At 35.0% G+C, this 20,811-nt stretch overlaps 1 protein-coding gene across 6 annotated transcripts in view; it reads left to right on the forward strand.

Annotated features, from left to right (window-relative positions):
* The window catches only part of ZNF638 (zinc finger protein 638), a 91,023-nt gene that overhangs the window by 50,681 nt on the left and 19,531 nt on the right, over positions 1 to 20,811 (forward strand). For 5 of the 6 annotated variants that reach the window (XM_023552755.2, XM_010593642.2, XM_010593644.3 and 2 more), the window contains exons 12-21: positions 2,425 to 2,496; positions 3,295 to 3,381; positions 3,642 to 3,710; positions 3,924 to 3,967; positions 5,263 to 5,394; positions 6,369 to 6,497; positions 8,426 to 8,467; positions 8,962 to 9,096; positions 10,451 to 10,576; positions 15,500 to 15,537. In XM_023552755.2, the coding sequence (XP_023408523.1) occupies positions 2,425 to 2,496; positions 3,295 to 3,381; positions 3,642 to 3,710; positions 3,924 to 3,967; positions 5,263 to 5,394; positions 6,369 to 6,497; positions 8,426 to 8,467; positions 8,962 to 9,096; positions 10,451 to 10,576; positions 15,500 to 15,537 (874 nt within the window). The remainder of the gene's footprint in view (positions 1 to 2,424; positions 2,497 to 3,294; positions 3,382 to 3,641; positions 3,711 to 3,923; positions 3,968 to 5,262; positions 5,395 to 6,368; positions 6,498 to 8,425; positions 8,468 to 8,961; positions 9,097 to 10,450; positions 10,577 to 15,499; positions 15,538 to 20,811) is intronic. The other variant, XM_064268705.1, reaches the window with a different exon arrangement.

A 20,811-nucleotide genomic window follows, 5' to 3' on the forward strand; every position in this document is an offset into this window, starting at 1 on the left:
GTTCCTACTCATAGCGAGCCTGTCTGTGTACAACAGAATGAAACACTGTCCAGCCCTGTGCCATGCTCACAATCGTTGCTATGTTAGAGCTCATTGTTACAGCCACTCTGTTTGTCCATCTTGTTGATGGTCTTCCTGTTTTTTGTTGACCTTCTGCTTAACCAACCATGATGTCCTTCTCCAAGGACTGGTCTCTCCTGATAACATGTCCAAAGCACGTGAGTCTAAGACTTGTCATTCTGGCTCCTACAGAGCGTTCTGGCTGTACTTCTGAGACAGATTTGTTCTTCTGGCACTCCATGGTACATTCAGTACTCTTTGCCAGCACCATAATTCAGAGGCATCAATTCTTCCTCAGCCTTCCCTTATTCATTGTCCAGCTTTCGCGTGCATATGAAACAGTTGAAAATACCATGGCTTATATCAGGGGCTCCTTAATCCTCAAAGTGACATCTTTGCTTTTTAACACTTTAAAGAGGTCTTTTGCACCAGATTTGCCCAGTGCCGTACATTGTTTGATTTCTTAACTGCTGCTTCCGTGGGCATTGATTGTGGATCCAAGTAAAATGAAATTTTTGATACCTTCACTATTTTCTGTTTATCATGGTGTTGCCTATTAGTTAGCTTAATTATTTAAGAAGCATGTAGTATTAGTATTAGATTTCATGTGACATAGTATGTGCTGAGTTTATATTAATCTTTGAAATTTATGATATCCAAATTTTTTTTAAATGACAGCTAATAGATAGTGCTCTTTCCTTGTAGTAATTATGAAAATAAGACAATTTAACTGGAGAAACTATTTCTTAGGAAGAATATCACATATTTCACAACGTTGCTCTCTGTTTACTGTCTTTTACATAATAGGCCAGGTAGCAAATATGCAGCAAATTACAGGTTGTTTTTTCAGTTTTTAAAACTATAATGGGTTTTAAAGAAGCTAATAAATTTATTCTCTTTCCCCTAGCATTATCTATCCTCCTTTCCGATTTCTCTCGCATTTTTGCTAAATGCTGGTTAATTCAGGGTCACCTCTTTAAGTGGATTAAATTATCTGCCCTGTAATGTTAGAAAGGATATAGTCTTGAACTGGCAAATACCATTATTGTTAGTGGCAGCTCCAGATTTTCAGATAGTAGTGTGGGGGACGGCTAGGAAACTTGTCGTGAAGCTGTATATACTTAGCAAACACATTGATATTACTTAGATAGAAAATTTATAGGAGTCACAGACGGAGGTTAGGGCCAGGGGTGCCCCATCAGCCATCTCTTAACTCTTGGCGGTTAATTCTGGCTGTTCTTTCCTTAAACTCTGATACCGAGACAGAAGTCAGAACTAATAAAGTGAATTGGCTTGTGATAATAACGTAGTGACAGTGAAAGAAGTATCTTAAGGGCTCACTAAGGCTCAGCTTACTGCAATGTGGAAAACTTGTAAATAACTTAAAACAATAGAAAAAAACCAACTTGTGAATGACTAAGCTAAGTGGCAGTCTAAGGATTGGTATTACTATTTTTGAGCAAAGTTGTTTTTTTTTTGTCTGTCTTTGAATATAAGGGGTGGATTTTTAAATGATTTGATTCATTTTTGTGAATATCAGTTCTTTTTATTTGTATGATAATTTTTCAAAAGCATTATTATATTCTCATAGAGTTCCTGTTAAGTACTAATGGCAGTCACCACCTTTGTTTATAAATTGAGAAACCTACATAGAAATCAGTTGAAATTCTCTCAGAGGTTTTACGGTTAAACTTAGAATTCTCCTTAGGTCTACTGACTTCTGATCCTGGGTTCCGTACTCATGTTACCTCACGAGCTGTTATGAATCCTGATTTTCAGACCTAAATCTTTGCTATTGCTCTCTGTGTGGAAAGGATTTTAACTCCCTGGTGATCTTCTCAGCCACATTCTGATGATCACAGTCTTTATAAATAGCATCATCTTAGAAAATAACAGTAATAGATGCTTGTGTACAAATAAGGGTCAGAGCAATTTAAATAATATTGTACGAATAGGACCCAATGAGAATGAGTCAAAGCAATCTTTATGTGGCCTGACCATGATGTAGATATTCCTGAAGGCTTTTCAATCACCCGAGGACCAAGGAAGCATGGAATTGTTTTTGTCCTTGGAGTTAGCATTTTTGCTTCCAGTTGATCCACACATAGATTTATTTAACTTGCCTGAATGTTACTTTCAGAACCCTTGTGGGGAGATGAATTCTTACGGTGTGATATTTTTCTTCCTAAAGAAATGATCATTGCTAGATTTAGAAAATGGCCTATATTCCCAAAGATGATAGCATTTTATGTTTTTGCATAAGATATAGTCTGTAGCTTTCATATTCCTTCTCTACAAGATTCTTTGGGGGATTGTTGATACTAGCTAAATAAACCAGTTTTGACCACAGCTTTTGTGATTTAGGGAAATCGGCAAGTTCTGTAAAATCTGTGATAACAGTAGCTGCTAAAGGTAATAAAGCTTCAGTTAAAACAGGTAAGATTATTGGGAAGGAGAGATTTTTATTAAGCTTATTCTTAATTCTGCTTTAAAGAATATAGCATCAAAAGTAAGTTTTAAACTCAGACAATTTAAAGCTTGATAATTTATAACATGTATAAAATGTTTAAGAGTTTAGTAGCTGCTTTGATACTTAAAATTTGACATGTATGGGACTTTTTTGGGGAGGGCTGCTTTGATCTTGTACAATATTTGCCATTGTAGGTATGTTTTTGACAGCTATATAATTGTGGGCTGCTCTGGTATTTTGGTCCTAGAAATTGCTTAATCTTTGTTTTCCTTAGTTTAAGACAGTTAATTCATATTCTCTTCCCTGGCTTATATACTTCCTGATGTTTGTTACTTTTTAAAAAAGGATTCTTCCATGTTATGAGAATGTATTTCCTCCATAAAGAAATGGTACACTATTTAAAATAAATGTAGCGTGTTGAAACTAGCATGATTTCTTTATTAATAATATCTTCTTCCAACTAACTGTCATTTTAAGGAACCTTTTCAGAAATTACAAAACATGATTTTTCACGTGTGTGATTATGGTATGTTTCTACCACACGAGGGTTAAACTTGTGACTCATTTATGGCCCTCTACAAAAATTATATCAGTTTAAATGTGCTTTTAATCTTTTGGGTAAACAGTTACTGAAAGTTAATAGAAATAATATATGGAAAAGAACTACTTTTATAATGTTTATTTATTTACTAATACACTAGCGTGAAACATGCTGAATGATTGAATAGACCCTGAGAATAATGGTGCATTTCTACTTTTAAAAGCAAAATCTAGTGGAAAGAAGTCTCTGGAAGTCAAAAAGGCTGGCAGTGTCAAAAGCAAAGACCCCAGTAAACCTGTGACTGTACCAGGTAAGCTTGAAATATAGTCATTCCCTGCTTTCTTTCTTTTAGATCATTTTGGTGTACATTTTGAAATTATTGTTTGAAAATCCTAAAAGGGATTGTTTTGTTTTTCAAGGAGAAAACTTGTCTTGGCTTTGGTTTAAGTCAGCCTAAGGAGACTTGATATAACAAAATAAACTAAACCAACTTAAGGTCATGTTCAGATTCATCAGTTTAATTATATTAGTGTGCTTTTCTAGACTACTAAAGCAGACTGTTTCATGCAGAAAATTCTGAAACAAAGACCAGTACGGAAGCCAAAGCCACTGAAAACAGTATTAAAGAAGCTGTTTCAGGTAGGTCAATAAAAAAAAAAATAGGTTATCTCATTTCATTCTAATAGTTTTATAAGTAGAAAGGAAATTAATATTTTAAGAAATTAAGTACTTAATTGTGTATTAGTCAAGTGTATACGTAGCATATATATGTACACATGTATATTGCAGTACTGGGGTCATACCTAAGTGAAACGTATCTGTATGAAATGTTATTTTATTTTGTGTCTCAAGAAGCTGCTTTGGAGGCCACAGAAAACCAAGAACCAGTTAGCAAGGTCAGTTTTTCTATTTTACTTCTTTAAAGTTTAAGAAATTTTGACACAACATGATACTTTTGATACTATAAATACAGATATATTTGTGTAAAAAAAAATGTATAGGATTTGGCATGTTGAAAGATTTCAGTAGTTTGTGTCTTTATTAATACGGTTTCAGCTCAGAAACCTTGAATGGCAGAGTAAGTCACAGAAATGAAATAATAGATTATCAGTAAATATACATATTTTTGAGGACTGCTTTTCAGTGAGAATAACACATTAAGACAAAATGGCTTTTTGAGTAAACAAGAGGTTGTCAAATTAAAACTGATAAAATTTTGTGTAGTCTTTATAGAGGTGAATGGGAGATATTTTAATATTTAGAGTACGAGTTCTTTTTTGGAGTAGGGAGGGGTTTGCAGTTGTATTTGAACGGAATAAAGTTTACTTCATTATGTCCCTGTGGTTACATCTGTCATTACAAGTATATTAAAATCTCATTAAATTAGATTTCACTGATGTAGATTTTAAGATTATTCAAGTGCTAAGCATAAGGTTGTTTTCCTTGTAGATCCATTGATCAAGCAGTTACTAAGTAGTATGTCTTACTTATATTACTGTTGTATTTTAAGAGTATTTTAAAGTACCAATAGAGTATTTTAGATTCGTTTATGAAGACAGTTGTCATGATAGTGAAATTACTCTCAGCTGGTTTATGAAAATTATAACTTCCCATCTTTTTTTCAAAGAAGAGTTACAAATTGCCAAATTTACTATAGTATACCTTTGGAGATTTTCTTAGCATCCACCAAAGGAGAAATTGGCACTGATGAGAGAATTGCTTTGAATAGAAAAAATTCAAGAGACTGAAAGGCAGTGGGGATTGCTAAGGGATAAGCTCATTTACATAACCTAAAAGTGATCATCTTGTTCAGGAAGGTTGGAAGGATATACATGATTTAAAGTTTGGAAATATGTTAGCATCACAAGGCACAGGAGTAACAATATTATGTGAAGGGAAGGAGTTGCAGTCAGAAACAAGAGAACTTATGTTTTTAAACACTGTTTGAAAAAGAGACCTAAAGACCTGTAATTATTCTGTGCACTTGAAAAGAGTAAATTAGCATTTTGTTTTTGTTTTCTTTTTTAATTTGAGGTTCTCTCCAGCCTCCTGAATTGATCAGGCTTTACCCAGTGTTAGATGCAGTTTAAGTACTAATGTAACATATGATCTGCAATATAAATTTAAATAAATATAAAAGTAGTTAAAAAAAAATTTTAATGTGAGTTTGATTTTTTAACTCATTTTGAAGGAAACAGAAGAAATGTGCGTGGTCCTTGTGTCTAATTTGCCTATTAAAGGATATTCTATAGAAGACGTTTACAACCTAGCAAAACCGTTCGGTGGTTTGAATGATATTTTGGTTTTGTCATCTCATAAAAAGGTAAGAATTGATAATAGCTGTTCATACTATCTGCAAGCATATTTTGAAAAATATAAAATTCACAAAACTAGAAAAAAAAGGGGCTTTTAAAAGCTGTAACTCAAAGTAATTAAACTGTTTCAAGCCAAGGGATTTTTAAATGTAAAACATATATCCCTTATTTTAGTATTGTTTTAATCAAGACATAATTCTGATGAGGAGGAGAAATGGTTTACTGATGTCAATTTTTTTTTTTTTAACCACATTTTCATTTAATAGAAAATGTTTTACATCTTTAATATGTTTAATGCAGAGTTTTTAAATTTACCTTATAAAACTTTATGGAATCTTATCTAACTAGTATTTCTAACCATTTTGAGACCTCAGATTTATGTCATCAATACTTAGAATCACCTAGGCTTATCTGTGCATCTAAATTTTCTCTAATACATATTTTATAATTTCAGAACCACACAATAATATTTATTTTTCATACTAAACTTGCAGAAGGTGTTTTAAAGGAGGAGGGATTTGAGGAAAGAGTTTAAGTAATGGAAATGACACTATTAGAGTGGTAGAAAGTGATGTTCTTACAATAGAAAGCAGTTGGCAATTAGTAGAAATCTTTGAAAGTAGAGTTAGGGTATCTCTTTGCTGGTAATTGGAGCTAATGTGCTTGAGAAAAACTCTAGGAGAGGAGACTCAATACGAGTGGTAAATGTAGCTTCCTGTGTCAAAATTAGATTATTTGGATGGTTGCACAGCTCTAAATATATGAAAAACCATTGAATTGTATACTTTAAGCAGGTTACTTTATAGTATATAAATTACATCTCAATAAAACTAATAAAATATAGATTATTTGTCATACGCAGAGACAATAAAAATGTTTTTATCTTAAAATAGGTTATTTACTTGACTCTATTAAATGTTTTCAAGGAAAAGTCATTTGAATAAGATTTATTTTTTCACTCTTATAATTTCTGTTTTAAAAGGCATATATAGAAATAAGTAGAAAATCTGGAGATTCTATGGTAAAATTTTATACCTGCTTCCCAATATCAATGGATGGAAATCAACTCTCAATAAGTATGGCTCCTGAAGACATGAACATAAAAGATGAGGTAAATGTCACTTTACCAACATTTTTACTAGCATGTCATTAAGTTTCTTAACAGATGTATTGACATCTGTTATCTTTTTTAGTTTTCTTCTTTGGATCTTGAATACAGTGAAATACCCTTTTAGAAATTTCTTAACTGTTTTTCTAATCTTCCAGGCCATTATTTCATGAAATCTTTTTATCTAATTTATTAAGCATTCCATCACCAAATCCTGTTGAAGCTTTCTTTGATCTGTGTTTAGTATAAAGTCTGATTAAGAGCAACAGTTCTAAAGAGTAGACAGCCTGGGTTCAGATTTACTTGACAGCTTTGTGAACTTGGGCAAGGTTGTTCTGTTCTCTAAGTCCTTGTTTCTTCATCTGTAAACTAGGGAAGGCCTGCCTCATAAGGTGTTTGTTGAGTTTGGAAGAAGGAAACCACATGAAGTGCTTACGTTTAGCACATAGTAAGCACTCTATCGATGTCAGTTATAATTTTTCTTTTTTATCCTTTTATCCCTACTGTAACTAGCCCTTGACCCCTATGTGACAATTTTGGAATCATCTAGCAGTCTTTTGTAAATCTCACCTGTTTTCTTTTAGGTACTGTGAAAGCTTCTCCCTGCCCCTCCATACTCTACTATCCCACTGTTCAAAGTTACTTCCATAGTGTAGGAATCCTATTACTCATGCCTGTTGGGGTGGAAACAAAGTTGAAACCTATTGTCCGAGAACAGGCTTCTCATTTATATACTGTGTATCTCACTGCTGTTTTCTGTTATCCAAACTGGAAACCTGGAAATTATCTTTAACTTCTTCTCTCATCCTTCAGACATTTAATCAGTCACCGAGTTTCATCTGTTTTAATTCCTAAATATTTCTGATTTTTTTTCTCTTATCATCATCCCATCAGCCATTACTTCATCTTTTAAAAACTGTGGGCTACTAAAGTAACCATCTAATTTTTCTTTTTACCTTCAGCTTTGTCTCCCTCAAATATTTTCTTTACAAAGCCATGAAACTTACGTAAAATTCAAATCTGTTCAAAATCATCTGATTCAGAAACCATGCAGTGTCTCCTTGTACCTGCAGACATTTACTTCTGAATGCCAGGAGGCACTAGGTAGGGTTATTAGAATCTCTAGGGCAAGGCGGGAATCTGTAATTTGAAAAAGCCTTTCCTTGAAAACTACTCTAACGTGACATAATTGCTAGGATTGTATTATACGTGCCTGTCCCTGGTGGCACTGTGGTTAGGTGTTGGGCTGCTAACCAAAAGATCGGTAGTTCAGGTCCACCAGCCACTCCTTGGAAACCCTATGGGGCAGTTCTCTGTCCTGTAGGGGTAGCTAATGAGTTGGAATCAACTCAATGACCATGGGTAACGGGTAATGTCGAAGTATGTTTAAGAACCGTAGTCTGAGTCTCCACATTCTTTTCTGGCATACGTCAGCTTTCCATTAGCTGGCATTCGCTAGCTTTAACGTCATTGTCTCATGCCACTCTTGACCTCTTATTTTATAATTGTGTAGCTCCAAATCACTGTATATGTATGGTGTGCTGTTTTTCATTAGCCTGCATCTCTGCTCTTCCTCATCCCCTACTTAGCTAAGTTTTTGCTTTATAATTTCAGTTCTCTTCCGTCTTCTAAATTAAATCTGTGATTCCTTTCTTGTAAACTTGAATGTCCTCCCCTAAATGTTACTACCTCATTAATCTTCATGCATGTAGGGGAGTAGAAAGAATGAAGGTGTTCATGGAGGGTGGGACTTGGATAACTAGTTTAGGAAGAGGGAAACATTTTTGGAAGGAACAGAACTTTTGCTTTCTCCTTGTTTTATGAAATACTGTTAGATGCATATTTATATAGATTATTATTTTATAAATCTTGACTAATTAAATATATGAATTAGAATGAATTTACACCTTCAGCCTTTATTTATTTTTTAGGAAGCTGTATTTACAAACTTGATTAAAGAAAATGACCCAGAGGTGAGTTTTGCATTTAAATTCTTTTTGTATACTTCTTTAATTTGTAGAAAATTTTTTTGTTTGTTTGGTTTTTTTGAAATGTAAAGAAAGAAAACCTTAGTACTAATTTTAAGATACTGAGGTGATGGAGCTGTCAGATGGGTCTTCTTATTAGCCAAAGATAAGAAATCAAGGGTTAGTCCCTAATATGAATTATATTTCCAGATAATGGAATGTATATTAAGTGGTGAAATAGAGAAATTACTTTGAGGATGTTTTGACTATATACTATGTTGATAGAAGAAAAGATTATACCTCCTGTTTTAGTATATTGTTTTACTGATAATGTAGATCTAAAATGAAGGCTCCATGGTCTTAACCCACGTGGTCATTTTCTTATTCTTCAGAGAGGACATCATCTGACCTCTGAAATATTAAATTACTGTTAATCTGTGTTTTACAGTTTGATACTATAGCTGCGTTTTTCTTTTTCTATGCTGTCCCTTAAACTATAGGCAGATACAGATAAAAGTTACAATCGATTTGTACATCTTGATAACTTACCAGAAGATGGACTCCAGTGTGTACTTTGTATTGGACTTCAGTTTGGAAAAGTGGATCACCACATATTTATGAGTAATAAAAACAAGGTAACAGAATGGTCTGTGTTTTGTAAATAATATGTTGCTGAATCATATTCTCATGGTCTGCAGTTTTTAATTTAGCCTCTGAACTGATGCATTTATAAATATTACTCAGCCTCTTAGCAGAACTGTGATGGATCAGGATATTTTCTTCTGGACTGTGACAAGAAAGATGAAATATGGTCTTTCTCCTCAGAACTCCTAGTTTTTAAGGGGGAAATAAGACTAACACAAGGGAGCAGAAAGGTAATTTAGTACAAAGACAGGAAGTTTAGACCTTAACCTTTATGGTCCCTTAGTTAACCTTTGTGACCTTGGCTAAATCAGTTTATACTTTGAGTTCTAATTTATAAAATGAGATGTTGTCAGGTATTTTCTAAAATCTCTTCCAGCTGTAAAACGCACAGCTTTAACTTTGTTTAGATACATGGAAAGAATAATAAAATAACCATTTCTTACTTTCATGATTTGGCCCTTTCCTTAAAAGATCCAGAAATTGTTAATCTATTTACATTTACTGTGCCTTCTGCATATAATGTTTATTTCAGGTATGTATCCATTATAAAAAAAAAAAATTTTTTTTTATCCATTATAATTAAATTTTGATGAACTGTACCCTATAATGGAAACCCTGGTGGCCTAGTGGTTAAGTGCTACGAGGCAGGTCAAATCCGCCAGGTGCTTCTTGGAAACTCTATGGGGCAGTTCTACTCTGTCATATAGGGTCACTACGAGTCGGAATCGACTCGACGGCACTGGGTTTGGTTTTTGTGTTTTTTTTGTTCCCTATAAAGTCAGGGTTTCATGTTAAAGTTGGTAGTGCTGTCAAATTGATTTCAACTCTTGGTGACCCCATGTGTGACGACAGAGTGGAACTCTGCTCCAAAGGGTTCTCAGCGGCTGGTTTTTCAGATGTAGATCACCAGGCCTTTCCTCCAAAGTGCCTCTGGGTGGGCTTGAACCTCTAACCTTTCAGTTAGTAGCCAAGCATATTAACTGTTCGCACCAACCAGGGAACTCCTTGCCAATACTTACTTCATAAAAAAATACCTAACTGACCAACAACTGGCTCCATATGTCTTTTGACATGCCTCCTACTGATACATAGAGTGTGTTTGGTTGCTTTTGAAATAGTGTGATATAGGATGGAAGAGGATGTCACAAATGGCATGTAGGAATGCTGTAATCATCTTTAATCTTCTCTTTTTAAGTTACGTGTCAACTCTCTTCAATTGTGCCTTGCAGCATTCCAAGAATTTTCTCTTGTTGACTTTGAAATAAGGATTAACCTTAACCTTTGTGGTCACATATTTGGGATTGAAAGGAAAAAATATTGATACTGTTTCTTCTTTATTCAAAGGCAATTCTTCAATTAGATAGTCCTGAATCTGCTCAGTCAATGTACAACTTTCTGAATCAGAATCCACAGAACATAGGTGACTATGTATTGACCTGCACATTATCTCCAAAACTGGACTCAGCAGAGGTAAGATTTTTTTGTATCAACTCCTGTACTTTAAGAAATTGAGGAAAGTGTAAGAGGTTATTGTTCCAAAGCACAGATACATATTTTCTGAAGGTAATTTCAAGAATTATTCTCAGGCGGTAGTCAAACTGATTTTGAATTTAGATATTCCTTTTTAAAATTTGTTTTGCAGTCTATTCAGTACGAAGCAGTATTGTTGTTTACCTGCTATCAGTTTGGCCCCTGACTCATGGCAACCCCGTGCACCACAGAATGAAAACATTGCCAGTTCCTACACCATTTTCCTGACTGGCTGCAGATTGGACTGTTGTGATCCGTAGAGTTTTCATTGGCTGATGTTCAGATGTAGATCACCAGGCCTTTCCTCCTACTCTGTCTTAGTCTGGAAGTTCTGCTGCATGGCAACACACAAGCCTCCGCTGACAGACTAGGTGGTGGCCTCACATGAGGCGCGTTGGCTGGCAGTTGAGCCCGGGTCTCTACCACCGAACCACCACTACTCCGTGGAGCAGTGTAAATTTGTCTCATTGAAAATGGGATAATTTCGAAACTGTAGGCTAGTAAATCTTAAAACTTATTATGGACATAAGTGTAGAGTGAATTCATATATGTAGCATGATTGTTTCTTTCAGGTTGAAGCTATTTTGAATCTATTTTGGTTTTATCCTGGTATATTATAAACTGTTTTTATATAATAAATAAGATTTTACAGATTCTTGGCTTACATAATAATACATGTATGAAAGCTATGAATAGTCCCCCTTTGAAAGAATTAAATTCTAACTTATATATGTTTTCTCTAATAAAAAATCCTGTTGCTGTCGAGTGGATTCCGACTAAAAGTGACCTTATGGGACAGAGTAGAACTGCCCCATGCGGTTTCCAAGGAGCAACTGATTGATGGATTCAGAGTGCCGACCTTTTTGATTAGCAGCCGTAGCTCTAAGGACTGTGCCACCAGGGGTTGATTTGAACATATAGTGTCCGTTATACCCATTCAACAAATGACAAAAATTCATAAAACGAACGAATACTGGAGGCAGGTAGACTAATTTCAGGGTATTTTAATGGTCTGTATGAGAAGTAATGAAGGTTTGAGCTAAAGAATAGACTATAAAGTGGAAATAAAACCTGCCCCCAGAATTTTGTGATAACAGTTTTTAATTTCCCACTCTTAAAAATGAGTTAACTTATTTATATTACCCTCTCTTCTTCCATATCCCACATTTTTGTTACCTGTTTTGTTACTTACATATATAATATGTTACAGCCTTTAGTTCTGTAACTATAGTTAACCTGAGTCCCTGCATATTTGAAAATGACTTTATTTTACTCATACATATGTCATTGATAGTTTGCTAGGTATAAAATTCTGAGCTCAGTTTTTGTTTTTTGGTTTTTTTCATTGTTTTTAGCAACCAATATTGCTGAGAAGTCGAATTTCAGTCAGACCTTTAAGAGTTGTTTTTTCTCCAAAAGCTTTGGGATTAATTCATTAACACATTAAACAAGTGTTTGTCTAATTAACTTTCTATGCCAGTACTGTTTCAGGCACTGGGGATATATTGATTAACATAAGAGTCAATATCTGAATCCTCAAGGAGCTCCTGTTTTAGTAGAGAAACCAAATAGAACCCACACCAGGAATTCCCTCTACTACCTCATAGAGTTTCCAAGGAGCAGCTGGTAGATTCCAACTGCTGACCTTTTGGTGAGCCACTTAACAACCACTGTGCCACAGGGGCTCCATATTATTCATAGCATATGAATAGGATAATACACTCTTAGAAGGAAGATCAGCTAGTACAAGTATTATTCAAATTTGCCCACCAACCACTGGCACCAAAGATGAAGAAATTGAAGATTTTTACTAACTTCTGCAGTCTGAAATTGATCAAACATGCGATCAAGATGCATTAATAATTAACGGTGATTGGAATGCAAAAATTGGAAATGAAGGATTGGTAGTTGGAAAATACAGCCTTGGTGATAGAAACAGTGCTGGAGATCACATGATAGAATTTTGCAAGACCAACAACTTACTCGTTGCAAATACCTTTTGTCAACAACATAAACTGTCTATACAGGTAAACCTTGCCAGATAGAAAACACAGGAATCAAATTGACTACATCTGTGGAAAGGGACAATAGAGAATCTCATTAACATCACTCAGAACAAGGCCAGGCCGACTGTGGAACAGGCCATCAGTTGCTCCTGTGCAAGTTCAAGTTGTAGCTGAAGAAAATAAAAAGTCCACAAGAGCCAAAATACGACCTTGAGTATATCCCACCTGAGTTGAAGACCATCTCAAGAATAGATTTGACGCATTGAACATTAATGACTGAAGACCAAACGAGTTAAGGGATGACATTAAGTACATCATACATAAAGCAAAAGATCATTAAAAAGGAAAGAAAGAAAAGAACAAAATGGATGTCAGAAGAGACTCTGAAACTTGTTCTTGGACGTAGAGCAGCTAAAGCAAATGGAAGAAATGATGCAATAAAAGCTGAACAGAAGATTTCAAAGGGCGGCTTGAGAAGACAAAGTATTATAATGAAATGTGCTAAGACCTGAAGTTAGAAAGCCAAAAGGGAAGAACATGCTTGGCATTTCTCAAGCTGAAAGAACTGAAGAAAAAAATTCAAGCCTTGAGTTACAATATTGAAGGATTTTGTGGGCAAAATACTGATCGATGCAGGAAGCATCAAGAGGAAGATGGAAGGAATACAGTCATTGTATCAAAAGAATTGGTAGACATTCAACCATTTCAGGAGGTGGCATATAACCAAGAACCAACCAATGGTACTGAAGAAAGAAGTCCAAGCTGCATTGAAGGCATTGGTGAAAAAGAAGGGTCCAGGAATTGATGGAATACCCATTGAGATGTTTCAACAAAAGGATGCAGCACTGGAGGTGCTCACTTGTCTGTGCCAAGAAATTTTGAGGGATTTACCTTGCAACCGACTGGAAGAGATCCATATTTGAGCCCATTCCAAAGAAATGGGATCCAGCAGAATGCAGAAATTATCAAACAATATCATTTATACCACATGCAAGTAAAATTTTGCTGAAGATAATTCAAAAGTGGTTGCAGCACTACATGACCAGGAACTTCCAGAAATTAAAGCTGGATTCAGACGTGGAATGAGGGATAACATTGCTGATGTCTGATGGATCTTGGCTGAAATCAGAGAATACCAGAAAGATGTTTACCTGTCATTGACTGTGCAGAGTCATTCAATTGTATGGATCATAACAAATTATGGATAACATTGAGAAGAATGGAAATTCCAGAAAATTTAATTGTGGTCACGCAGAACCTGTGTATAGAACAAGAAGCAGCTGTTCGAACACAAGAAGGGGATACTGCATGATTTAAAATCCGGAAAGTGTGTGTCAGGGTTGTATCCTTTTACCATACTTACTCAATCTATATGCTGAGCAAATAATCGTAGAAAATAGTCTATATGAAGAAGACTGCAGCTTTAGGATTGAAGGAAGAGTCCTTAACAACCTGCGATGTGCAGACGCTTTCTAAAAGCAGAGAGGACTTGAAGCACTTACTGATGAAGATCAAAGACTACAGCCTTCAGTATGGATTACACCTGAACATAAAACAAGAATCCTCACAACTGGACCCGTAAGCAACATCTTGATAAATGGAGGAAAATACTGAAGTTTCGTGGGATCCACAGTCAACTCACATGGAAGCAGCAGTCAGAAAATCAGAGGACGTATTGCATTGGGCAGATCTGCAGAAGACCTCTTTGAAGTGTTAAAAATGTCACTTTGAGGACTAAGGTAAGCCTGACCCAAGCCACGGTGTTTTCAGTCACCTCGTATGCCTGGGAAGCTGGATAATGAATATGGAAGACCAAAGAAAAATTGATGCCTTAGAATTATGGTGTTGATGAAAAATACTGAATATTCCGTTGATTGCCAGAAGAACGAACAAATCTGTCTTGGAAGAAGTACAGCCAGAGTGCTCCTTAGAGGCAAGAATGGTGAGGCTCCACCTCACTTACTTTGGATGTGTCATCAGGAGGGACCAGTTCCTGGAAAAGGACATCATGCTTATTAAAGTAGGTCAGTCAAAGAGAGGAAGACTGTCAACAAGATGGATTGACACATTTGGCTGCAAACAATGGGCTGAAACATAGCAGTAATGGTGGTGTAGTACCAGGTCTATTGTTCACAAGTTCACTGTGAGTTGGAACCAACTCGATGGCATCTAACACATTTAAATTTTTTAACGTATAATTCTCGGTTTTTAGTCTGACAAAACTTTTCTAGAAAGACAGTTCTCAACCCAGAGCACATATGATTCCCATAGGAAAAGCTTCCAGCTTATATATATAAGCTCTACAAGGGCAGAGATTTGTGGCAGTTCTATTCATTCATGAATCCCAAGTGCCCAGGACAGTGTTTGGTTCCTAGGCAATCGTTTGTAATTCCTGCTTCCTTTTTCAGCCCTAGGACATTGTTTTCTTCGGAATTCAGATACACATTTAAAAGGATTAGTGTTAAATTTTGTCCAGAGCTGGTAGCTGTTTTGAGTTAATCGATGTCTCCTTTTATAATCAAAAGTTTTAAAAAATAATAGTTCTGCAAGGAAGATGTTATTTTCAGGTTTATTGCCTATTTTTTCTAAGCAAAAGGTGGTATTTCTACGCTTTTAAAGTTTCTTTAAAAAGGTTATTTATATCAACATTAAGCAAATTTCTTTTTTCTCATAAATTAATGAGATAAACTCTAAAACTGATATTTGTGTGGACACTGAAAAGTATGTTTTGATATGCTTTTAAGATATATTCTTGTTTTTTAGCTAAGACTTTAAGAGCTGAAAACATTGCAGTGATGGGTTAAATATTTAAAGTCCAGTAGAATAGCCTCTAATAAAATATGGAATTATGTTACAGGCTCAAGTTGAGAAAGACTCAGAACAAGGAAAAGAAAGGTATGTTACTTAAAGTTTGCTAACATTTTTACATAATACTAGTTATTAGATTTTATTTTCATATTTTATGATAGTTGTTCATATGCAGCAAATAAGTTCCTGTCTTTCATGTTTGTACATTCTGTGTATGTGCGAGCCTGTTACGGTTTTATTTTTCAGTTCTGTTTGACCTGAGGGGGAGGGTAGTGTTTTTGTTTTTGGTCTCACTCAGATATTTACTGGTTATTAAGGAAGACTGAATGTATAACTGGTTCGAATGAAATGTATAAATGACTTTTTAATTTTGTTGTGTTGATATAAATATGACTTCTTATAAAATGTTTTGCTGTTTTTGAACTAGACTCTGTGGTTAGTGTTACGTTGTTTTTGTTACATCCTTCTATTCTAAAATGATTGAACATAATAGTAGAATTTTAATCTTTTTGTATAATCCTTTTTAACTTTATTAACTTGAAACAAAGGTAACATTCAAGTTTATTCAGTTATTTTATCTGGTTTGTTACCCCAAGTATACTAGAGAAAATCTTGGTCTTAGCATTAAAATTGGGTCAGGGAGACAGGGAGAACCTTTAAATTATCATTTTCCAACTCTCAGCCTTGAAAAATGGGAATTAGCTTGCTTTCAGGACATTTTAGCTTACTGTTTAATGTGTATTTTGATACTTTGTAAAAGCAACTGTGGTGAGATGAAGGGATAGTATAAAAAAAATTATGTACACTGCTTTGTGTTTTCAGAGGATGAAAGCTTGTCCTTTAGTCTACACAAACTAGTGACTCAGAACCTTGTTTTGGCCACATGTAACTTCTCATTTTGAGGAATACCCCCTTATCACCACTTTCCCCTTGCCTCACCAATCAAAAATCTGCCTTTCACTGCTCTTCAGTGAGACTCACTGATGTAGAATCTCTCTTTTCCCTTCCTTATGAGTGATTCACTCATATTTCCTACTGTCGGCGTCATAAGAGCTTGTAGAGCTTTGAAACAACAGCTTGAAAAGTTTAGTATGGAAAGTGTTTAATTTTATTTAGTGCGCTGTTGAATTTTAAGATGCCTGAAAAGCAATTTTTATGGATTTTTATTCTTAGTAATGAAGTCTTACAAAATAAGACTGTTCTAAGTGATAAAAGTGACTATGAAGACATTAAAAATACATTGGTAACTTTTAACAACAGATTGAACATCATTACAGCAGTTACGTTCACATACTTAAAAAGTAATACTTCTAGCAATGTTTGATATAAAAGCCCACAAAGGGCTCAGTAGACCTACAGCTTGGCCACAGTTACTCTGTAGCTGGTAAGTAATAGGCTCTTGGAAAGATCCACTGTACACAGATTTCCATTTGACAGATTTTTTTCCAGGTCTATAAGAATAGCTATTATCTGTACTTTGGTAATTCTTTTTCTTCTCAGTAGTTAGACTTTTATCTGAAAATGAAAGATACTTCTTAATGATTTTGCATGTAGTTGTCTAATCTTACAAAATTAATTAAAATGTTCTAGTGCTAATAAGTTATTAATTCTCATTTTGCAATTGGTTTTTTTTTTTTTTCTGAGTTACATAGCATTGGTGAAAAATACGTGCAATATGGTCAGAATATTTCACTTTTCTTTTGGAGTAAACTAATCCTTAGACAATATTGTGTGTTTGAAGCACTTGCAGGTACTACTGTATCATAAATATGATCCTTTGGGTCCAGTGTAAGCTACTGAAATAGATTTCCTACTTAAAGGAATTCTCAAGTGGATATGTTGATAATTTAATAATAACCCATGTTTTGCTTGTACCACCCCTCCTTACACGCACACACATACACACACACTAGTAAACAGGATTTATTTATCATGTATGTAAGGGTCCAAATGAGGATGCTAGGTGAAATTTTCACCAGTTCACTAATAATGCTGGGGAGTACTGCTGGCCATCTGGAATAAACACTACGCTTCAGTATTGTTAAATCTTAATCTAAGGTTTCTTAGGCTATGTGTGGTATGGTGTTAAGCTTTGTTCTCATACCCAAGTTTTATTGTATGCCTTTTCTGAAGATTGTGAAACTGGTATTGTAGGGGGGAATTAGATACCTGTATCCTGAGATATTTCAGATTTAGTATTAATTGAATAAGAGTAATGGAATCCTACACATTTCCTTCTTTTGTGAAAACTGCTTTTACAAGATTCCTTCCTGGAATCTTTTTTTTTTTTTTTTAATCCCAATTCCCAGAATATGGCTGTTTTACTTTGATCTTTAAAAGATTGGCCGGAGCCCTGGTGGTGCAGTGGTTAAGAGCTATGGCTGCTAACCAGAAGGCCAGCAGTTTAAATCCACCAGCTGCTCCGTGGAAACCCTATGGGGCAGTTCTACTCTGTCTTATAGGTTTGCTATGTGTCAAAATTAACTCAGTGGTAACGGGTTTGCCTTGTGTAAGTCTTTACATCCCTGGTTAGGTTTATTCCTAGGTATTTCATCCTTTTGGGGGCTATTGTAAATGATACTGATTTCTCGATTTTGTTTTCAGAGCCCTCGTTAGTGTAGAGGAAAAAAAAACAAACCCATTACTGTTAAGTCGATTCCAACTCATAGCGACCCTGTAGGACAGAGTAGAGCTGCCCCATACAGTTTCCAAGAGCACCTGGTGGATTTGAATTGCTTACCTTTTGGTTAGCAGCTATAGTTCTTAACCACTATACCACCAGGGTTTCTGTTTTAGAGGAATCCAGCTGATATTTGGGTTAATCTTGTCCCCGGCTGCTTTGAGAATTCTTGTACTAGTTTCGGTAACTTCCTTTTGGAGTCTCTGGGATTTTCTGTGTATAGAATCACATCATTCATGAATAAGGGTAGTTTTACTCCTTCATTTCCTTTTCTTCCCTTATTGCTTTTGCTAGAACTTCCAGTACTGTGTTGAATAGGAGTGGTGATAAAAGGGCATCCTTGGGGAATGCTGTCAGTCTTTCTCCATTGAGAGTAATGTTGGTTGTTGGATTTGCGTACATGGCCTTAATTATTTTGAGGATTTAATTCCTTTCCTTTGTTGCTGAGAGTTTTTAGCAGGAAAGGGTGTTGGATTTTATCAGATGCCTTTTCTTTGTCAATTGAGATGATCATGTGATTCTTTATTTTTGTTTTATTTATGTGATGAGTTACATTGATTTTGTAATGTTGAACCATCCTTGCATCCCTAGTATGAACCCTACTTGATTGATGTATTTTTGTTGTTGTTGAATTCTTTTGGCTAGAGTTTTGTTAAAAATTTTTGCTTCTTTATTCCTGAGAGATACTGGTCTGTAATTTTCCGTTTTAATGATGTCTTTGCTTGTCTTTGGTATCAGGGTTATGCTGGCTTCATAGAATGAATTAGGAAGTATTCCTTCCTTTTCTGTGTTCTGGAATACTTTAAGTAGAATTGGTGTCAACTCTTCTCTGAATGTTTGGTAGAATTCTCTGTGAAGCTGTCTGGGCCGGAGCTTTTTTTGTTGTTGTTGTTGGGAGTTCTTTATTTGTTTTGTTGTTTTAATGACATCTTTGATTACTTTTTTTGTTATGGACCTGTTCAAATTTTCTGCTTCCATCTGTGTTAGTTTAGGTATGTTGTGTGTCCATTTCTTCTAGGTTTTCAAGTTGTTGCAGTATATTCTTTCTTAGTATTTTGTCAGGATCCTTTTTATCTGAGCTGGTTCTGTTGTAATGTCACCCATCTCATTTCTTACTTTGGTTATTTGTATCTTTTTTTTTTTTCAGTTTGGCAGTGGTTCATCAGTTTTTTGATCCTCTCAAAGAACCAACTTTAGTTTTATTGATTCCATTGTTTTTCTATCTATTTCTGCTCTGATCTTTATTAATTTTATTTCCTCTGGTGACTGTGGGCTTCTTTTGCTCTTCTTTTCTACTTATTCTAGTTGTAGGGATAAGCTGTTGATTTTGGCTCTCTTCTTTTTTCTCAACACTGAGACTTTTTCCCATATTAGCCAGAAAAACAAGATACTAATTTTGGGTGAATAATTTCTATGAAGAAAGCACTATTATTTTTGAAGACCAACACATAAGAACAATTGTGAAATTAAAACCATTTTCCAAGTAGGTTTGTGTTTTCTGAAGTGTAGAGCTTCATAGTGATTTATTTTATATTGAAAATCATAAACGGTGTGTTGGATTTTGTTTTTGCGGTGGGGTGTACGAACTTCAAACATGGTAAAAAGGGAAAAACTGCCTTGAGTCCGGAATCAAAACTTCCACTGTTATTTTTCTAGCCCAATAGATCCCTTGTTTGTAAAGCCTTCAGGGTTTATACACAGTTCAGATCAAAGAATTTGAATTTAATCCTCAGTGTTAGAATTGAATCTTGTAACTTAAAAACAATGACATATGTTTTGAGAAATAGTATTCATATAACTGCTATAACTGTCAGTGTCACAACTTTTCTTATCTTTGTTATAGTTACGCTTGGCCACAGATTTTATTTTGATAATCCTAAGACGTTGGAACACTTAAAATCAGTGAGTGATGTCTGAATATAAGGGATGTGAATTACTTCACATAAAAAACCTTGAAACATTTTCCAGTATACAAAGAGTAGCTTGCACAAATGAATAAAATGCATATTGGTTAAGGACTATGGTTACTGAAATATTCAACTTAAAATTGATTCCTTAAGCTCTTTGCTTTTACAACATTTCATAAAGAATGGTTCCTCTGATCTCTTAAAAAGTTTGCTCTTTTTGAAAACTTAAACTTCCATCTTTGTGAGAGAGGACTGGTTTCTTTTGGCTCAAATCATTAGGCCATGGTGATGGTAGGCGCTTAACAGTTTTTCTGAGCTTCTGAAATATAATTAAAACATCTCAGGACACAGATACACATCGTATGGCATGGTTAGTGAAAGATCATATGGCCTCCTTTTGAAAAGCATTAGCTGTTGTCAGTGTCTCATTCCTTCCTTCGTTGAAAATAGGAGAAAAAAGTCAGTATTCTTTACTATGAGGTAGCGATGTGGCATGATTACTTTCAGGTGCCTTCCTCTAACCTGCTGCTTCTAATGTAACTATGTAAATATATTTTTTAACCTTTTATTGGTGTTGATAGCAAGCTGGACATTGTCTTCAGAAGCTAAGATTTTCCTGTAATTCTTCAGGATAACCTGTGATGTGTGGAAATTTAATGTAAAAAATAATTTATTTGTGTGTCTCGGTGAAGTAGTGGAATTACGGAATCACTGTTTGTTTACTTTGGATTTAGAAGACCATGATGTGATAAGATCAATTGCATGTATTTTCTC

This window comes from Loxodonta africana, chromosome 15, assembly GCF_030014295.1.
Source record: "Loxodonta africana isolate mLoxAfr1 chromosome 15, mLoxAfr1.hap2, whole genome shotgun sequence".
In the NCBI taxonomy this organism is placed as follows: Eukaryota; Metazoa; Chordata; class Mammalia; order Proboscidea; family Elephantidae; genus Loxodonta; species Loxodonta africana.